We start from the raw sequence: 7,077 nt of genomic DNA, 5'->3' as shown, positions 1-7,077 counted from the left end.
GGGTAGTTTGCCCCTGGTGATGCGTTGCGCAGACCGCACTACCCTCTGGAGTGCGTTGCGGTTGCGGGCGGTGCAGGTGACGTACCAGGCGGTGATACAGCCTGACAGGATGCTCTCGATTGTGCATCTGTAAAAGTTTGTGAGTGTTTTTGGTGACAAGCCGAATTTCTTCAGCCTCCTGAGGTTGAAGAGGCACTGTTGCACCTTCTTCACCACGCTGTCTGTGTGGGTGGACCATTTCAGTTTGTCCGTGATGTGTACGCCAAGGAACTTCAAACTTTCCACCCTCTCCACTACTGTCCCGTTGAAGCGGATGTGGGGATGCTCCCTCTGCTGTTTCCTGAAGTCCACAATCATCCCCTTTGTTTTGTTGACATTGAGTGAGAGGTTATTTTCCTGACACCACACTCCGAGGGCCCTCACCTCCTCCCTGTAGGCTTCTCGTCGTTGTTGGTAATCAAGCCTACCACTGTAGTGTCGTCTGCAAACTTGATGATTGAGTTGGAAGCGTGCATGACCACAGTCATGGGGAACAGGGGTGGAGATGTTGTTTCCTACCTTCACCATCTGGGGGCGGCCTGTCAGAAAGTCCAGGACCCAGTTGCACAGGGTGGGGTCGAGACCCAGGGTCTCGAGCTTAATGACGAGTTTGGAGGGTACTATGGTGATAAATGCTGAGCTGTAGTCAATGAACAGCATTCTTACATAGGTATTCCTCTTGTCCAGATGGGTTAGGGCAGTGTGCAGTGTGATGGCGATTGCATTGTCAGTGGACCTATTGGGGCGGTAAGAAAATTGGAGTGTGTCTAGGGTATCAGGTAAGGTGAAGGTGATATGATCCTTGACTAGTCTCTCAAAGCACTTCATGATGACAGAAGTGAGTGCAATGGAGCGATAGTCATTTAGTTCAGTTACCTTAGCTTTCTTGGGAACAGGAACAATGGTGGCCCTCTTGAAGCATGTGGGGACAGCAGACTGGGATAGGGATTGATTGAATATGTCCGTAAACACACCAGCCAGCTGCTCTGAGGACGCGACTAGGGATGCCGTCTGGGCCGGCAGCCTTGCAAGGGTTAACACGTTTAAATGTTTTACTCACGTTGGCCACGAAGAAGGAGAGCCCACAGGCTTTGGTAGCGGGCCGTGTCAGTGGCACTGTATTGTCTGTCCTCAAAGCGAGCAAAGAAGTTGTTTTAATATGTCTGGGAGCAAGACGTCGATGTCCGCGACAGGGCTGGTTTTCTTTTTGTAATCCATTATTGACTGAAGACCCTGCCACATACGTCTCGTGTTTGAGCCGTTGAATTGCGACTCTACTTTGTCTCTGTATGGACCTCGCATGGGCGATTAGACCTGGTCCACAGTCTGTGTTCCAATTCATCCCAAAGGTGTACAGTGCGGTTGAGGTCAGGGCTCTGTGCAGGCCAGTCAAGTTCTTCCACACCGATCTCGACAAACCATTTCTGTATGGACCTCGCTTTGTGCATAGGGGCATTGTCATGCTGAAACAGGAAAGGGCCTTACCCAAACTGTTGCCACAAAGTTGGAAGCACAGACATTGTATGCTGTAGCGTTAAATTTGCCCTTCACTGGAACTAAGGGGCCTAGTCTGAACCATGAAAAACAGCCCCAGACCATTATTCCTCCTCCAACAAACTTTACAGTTGGCACTATGCATTTGGGCAGGTAGCATTCTCCTGGCATCCGCCAAACCCAGATGTGTCCGTCGGACTGCCAGATGGTTAAGCGTGATTCATCACTCCGGAGAATGCATTTCCATTGCTCCAGAGTCCAATGGTGGCGAGCTTTACACTACTCCAGCCGACGATTGGCATTGCACATGGTGATCTTAGGCTTGTGTGCAGCTGCTTGGCCATGGAAACCCATTTCATGAAGCTCTTGATGAACAGATATCAGCAGAAACAAATAACAATATTTTGTCCATTATAGTCATTAGGCCTTTTACTGTTGCTTAAAGGGGAAATCTGCAATTTCTACATCCGTTTTAGGACTTTTTAATTAATGATATAGGCTAAGTATTCATACCTATTAACTTATTCCACATTTTTATGTGTTACAGGCTGAAATCAAAATTGATTAAATATAATTTCTCTCACCCATCTACACACAATACTCCCATAATGACAAAGTGAAAACATGTTATTAGCAATTTTAGCAAATTTATTGAAAATTAAATACAGAAATATCTAATTGAAACAGTATTCATTCCACTGAGTTAATACTTTGTAGAATTACCTTTGGCAGCGATTACAGATGTGAGTTATTCTGGGTAAGTCCCTAAGAGCTTTCCACACCTGGATTGTGCAACATTTGCCCATTATTCTTTTAAAAATTCTTAAGCTGTGTCAAATTTTTCAAGCATTTTTAAGTCAAAACTGTAACTCGGCCACTCAGGAACGTTCACTGGATTTTTGGTAAGCAACTCCAGCATAGATTTGGCATAGTGTTTTAGGTTATTGTCCTGCTGAAAGGTGAATTCATCTCCCAGTGTCTGGTGGAAAGCAGATGGAACCAGGTTTTCCTTGAGGATTTTGCCTGTGCTTAGATCCATTCCGTTTCTTTTTTATCCTGAAAAACTCTCCAGTCCTAAACAATTACAAGCATACCCATAACATGATGCAGCCACCACTATGCTTGAAAATATGGAGAGTGGTACTCAGTAATGTGTTGTATTGGATTTGCCCCAAACATAACATTTTGTAATCAGGATAAAAAGTGAATTGCTTTACCACATTTTTTGCAGTATTAATGCTTTGTTGCAAACAGGATGCATGTTTTTGAATATTTTTTTATACTGTACAGGCTTCTCTCTTTTCCTAGTTAGGTTAGTATTCTGGAGTAACTACAATGTTGTTGATCCATCCTCCGTTTTCTCCTATCACAGCCATTAAACTCTGTAACTGTTTTAAAGTGAACATTGGCTTCATGGTGAAATCCCTGAGCGGTTTCCTTCCTCTCTGGCAACTGAGTTAGGAAGGATGCCTGTATCTTTGTAGTGACTGGGTGTATTGATACACAATCCAAAGTGTAATTAATCATTTCACCACGCTCAAAGGGATATTCAATGTCTGCTTTTTTACCCATCTACCAATAGGTCCCCTTCTTTGCAAGGCATTGGAAAACCTCCCTGGTCTTTGTGGTTGTATCTGTTTCATAGGTTCTTTATTAAAGGGAAAAAGCTAACTTACCAACATTTATTTAAATTGATATATATCATTTTGAATGAAACTCTTCATTTACAGATTTCTTTCAACAAAAATAAGGTTGAAACAAGGTTGAAACAAGGTTTAACTAAACATGCTGTAGAGGTGAATGACACTGGTAGCCACTGCATTGCATTGGTCATTGATTGGCAGTGCACGGTTCTCTATCCCCTGGGTCCTCTCAGTCACACACCCAGAGAGACCCAGAGAGACCGACAGCATGAGGCTCGGGCTGATACTCCTGCTAGCCAGGCTAGCTACTAAGTTTGCTGCAGAGGGTAAGTATACCATAAAAATATATATAATCTAGGTTGATTTGAAAATGTAGTGGTGACATTTTGGTTGAAGTTTGACTGAGTTGTTACTGGTGAAAGAGAACAGGATTTGGAAACTCAGTTAGAAACAGTATATTGGAGTTGGTGGAAGTATTCCAGAAATGTTTGCTGTTCCATGGTCATTTCTAAGTGCTGTCCTTGTGTGTCAGAGTCATGCGTGGACCGCTGGGAGAATGGCTTCGACTCCAAAAAGAATTACCAGTGTGACACCATGTGTCGGCACTACAAGAGCTGCTGCTCAGACTACGAGACCGCATGTCGTATGAAAAGTAAGAAGAGAGTGTGTGTGTGCGTGCGTGTGTTTGTATATTGATTGTTACAAAAGTTACAGATTTCACTTTTAACAACCTCTAATGGTCATATTGAATAATGCACCACTGATTAACATGGTAATGAGTTGCATATGTTCAATATTCACATAATATGCAGGTAGCCTAGTGGTTAGAGCATTGGGCCAATAACTGAAAGGTTGCTGGTTTGAATCCCCGAGCTGACAAGGTAAAAATCTGTCATTCTGCACCTGAACAAGGCAGTTACCCCACTGTTCCCCAGTAGGCTGTCATTGCAAATAAGAATTTGCCTAGTTAAATAAAAAAAAGGCTTATAATTCATTGGGTATTTCATCTAATGTGACCTCTGTTTCCTTTGTCAGTGGGCAAACGTACAAAATCAGCAGGGGATCAAATACTTTTTTCCCTCACTGTAGCTCTTTCTCAATGATCTTTTCTTGTGTCCTCACTTCCTATTTTTATTTCTTCTTCTCAAAACGCATTTGAGAAGAAGATCTAAATCTCTTACCTGCGGACCTTCTCATCCAATGCGTATTGAAGTGGTGAAGAAAGAGGATATAAGGAATCATTAATGGCACAATGTTTACATTAAGAAAATGGTTGCTTAACAAACAAGAAGAGTTTTAAAGCTAGACCCCACCATCTAATGCTATATCTCATGTCATTCTCTCTCCCTCAGTCCCCAACCACCACGGTGGGCATCGGTTCATCAACAAGGACTGGATCAGCATCAAGTCCCCAGTGGACGCTGTCTTGACAGGGAGACTCTACATCACCCCCAGGCCACTGGCCGCACCCCCTACCCCCACCACCTTTACCCCCTTTACGGGACCGCAATGACGGGAGGCGCCAGCCATGGGACCAACAGTGGGGGCAGTATGGCCAACAATATGGCCAACAGGGTCAGCAAAATGGACAACAATATGGACAACAAGGGCTACAAAATGGACAGCAATATGGACAACAATATGGACAACAAGGGCAACAATGGACAGCAATATGGACAACAATATGGACAAGGGCAACAAAATGGACAGCAGTGGGACCAGCAGTGGGTCCGACGCAGAAATAGACACCAGTCTTACTGGGGTGCCGGGACGGTAATGGATATGGGGCAGGCGCTCGCAGAGAAGGGGATGGATATGGGGAAAGGATTCACAGAGAGGGGGATGGATATGGGGAAAGGATTCACAGAGAGGGGGATGGATATGGGGAAAGGATTCACAGAGAGGGGGATGGATATGGGGAAAGGATTCGCTGAGAGGGGGGATGGATATGGGGAAAGGATTCACAGAGAGGGGGGATGGATATGGGGAAAGGATTCACAGAGAGGGGGATGGATATGGGGAAAGGATTCGCTGAGAGGGGGGATGGATATGGGGAAAGGATTCGCTGAGAGGGGGATGGATATGGGGAAAGGATTCACAGAGAGGGGGATGGATATGGGGAAAGGATTCGCTGAGAGGGGGATGGATATGGGGAAAGGATTCACAGAGAGGGGGATGGATATGGGGAAAGGATTCACAGAGAGGGGGATGGATATGGGGAAAGGATTCGCTGAGAGGGGGATGGATATGGGGAAAGGATTCGCTGAGAGGGGGATGGATATGGGGAAAGGATTCGCTGAGAGGGGGATGGATATGGGGAAAGGATTCGCTGAGAGGGGGATGGATATGGGGAAAGGATTCGCTGAGAGGGGGATGGATATGGGGAAAGGATTCGCTGAGAGGGGGATGGATATGGGGAAAGGATTCACAGAGAGGGGGATGGATATGGGGAAAGGATTCGCAGAGAGGGGGATGGATATGGGAAAAGGATTCGCTGAGAGGGGGATGGATATGGGGAAAGGATTCACAGAGAGGGGGATGGATATGGGGAAAGGATTCGCAGAGAGGGGGATGGATATGGGGAAAGGATTCGCTGAGAGGGGGATGGATCTCGGGCGGAAGCTGGCGGAGGGTGGGACATGCGCCCGACGGATGACAGGGACGAAGACAGAGACAGGGATAGAAGGAGGGATAACCAGGACAGGAGAAGAGATGTATACAACTATGACTCCAGATACAACGCTGAGGAGAGGTGCCTACTGGGAGTTTGTCAACAAGGGCCAGCCAGTGCAGAGCGTCTACTTCTTCAAGGGAGGTAAGGAAAGATACTTTATTGTCCTTGTGCTTTTTTCTTTTTAACCTCCCATTAAACACACACCCTAAGGGCACAGAACAACTTGAAATCCACCAGATATATTCTCTGTATTTGTTTTCCAGATAAATACTACAGAGTGGATCTGAAGACCAAGAAAGTGGACCCAGCCAGTCCTCCTTACCCCAGGTCCATCAGCAAGTACTGTCTGAGCTGTCCTGAAAAACACCTGGGGGCCGAGAAGAAATAGTTTCACAACTGGATAAAGAAACGTATACAGTATTTAAAACGTGTACATCAAAGACTCAAATAGACAGTAATTTGAAGCTAAATAATTTGAACAATCACTTGACAAAAATGTTCTGTTGTGAGGACATTTATGTTTGTACCTGGAATCTTTATATGTAATACTTTTACAATTAAACACAATCTAACTGTAAAGGGTACACACATGTTATTAAGGGGATTGAAATGAATTGCCTGTAGCTCTTCCTATCCCTTATTGGATATCAATGAAAGCCCACCCACCTCTGTTCCCCGCCCCCAGTCTGACTGATTTGGGGCAAAGTTCAGCTGGTTGGTGTTTATCTGTCCTCTATGGAGTTTGACAGGGTTCCCATATAACAAATACTATAATATACTATGGTCTAAATACTGCAGTATTACTATATTTATATAATGTAGTATTCACTGTAGTGTTTTTGCAGTCTTTACTGTAGTATTCACTGTAGTGTTTACTGTAGTATACTGTAGTATTTACAGAATAGAATAAATACTGTACTGAAAGAAAACTGTAGTATATACTATAGTAATTCATGTAGTGTTTTTGCAGATTGTAATATACTGTAGTATTTACTGTAGTGTTTTTGCTGACTGTAGTATTTACTGTAGTGTTTTTGCGGACATTAGTGTAATATTTATTTTTGTGTGTAGTATTTACTATAGTGTTTTTGTTTTATTATCTTTGACATAGAAGTGTAGGCTTTCACAGTGTGTAATATAGTATTCTACAGTATACTAAAGAATTCTATAGTAAAATGTAGCAATCTCTCCTCTCTATTATCTGACCCAGTTCACCAGACGAGCCTT

At 44.2% G+C, this 7,077-nt stretch overlaps 1 protein-coding gene across 1 annotated transcript; it reads left to right on the top strand.

Annotated features, from left to right (window-relative positions):
* Positions 1-5,231: 5,231 nt before the first annotated feature.
* Positions 5,232-6,429, top strand: LOC123724146 (uncharacterized). Its single transcript, XM_045687090.1, has 2 exons — positions 5,232-5,991; positions 6,114-6,429. Exons 1-2 carry the CDS (start codon positions 5,253-5,255, stop codon positions 6,236-6,238), a joined length of 864 nt encoding a protein of 287 aa, XP_045543046.1. The 5' UTR covers positions 5,232-5,252; the 3' UTR covers positions 6,239-6,429.
* Positions 6,430-7,077: the final 648 nt, after the last annotated feature.

Source organism: Salmo salar, chromosome ssa09, assembly GCF_905237065.1.
Source record: "Salmo salar chromosome ssa09, Ssal_v3.1, whole genome shotgun sequence".
In the NCBI taxonomy this organism is placed as follows: domain Eukaryota; kingdom Metazoa; phylum Chordata; class Actinopteri; order Salmoniformes; family Salmonidae; genus Salmo; species Salmo salar.
This window is presented reverse-complemented; position numbering and strand designations above follow the sequence as displayed.

Coding starts and splice junctions, on each gene's coding strand:
- LOC123724146 (XM_045687090.1), top strand. CDS start 5,253: ATGGATATGGGGAAAGGATTCACAGAGAGGGGGATGGATATGGGGAAA. Junction 5,992..6,113: donor CGTCTACTTCTTCAAGGGAG/GTAAGGAAAGAT, acceptor TTTGTTTTCCAG/ATAAATACTACAGAGTGGAT.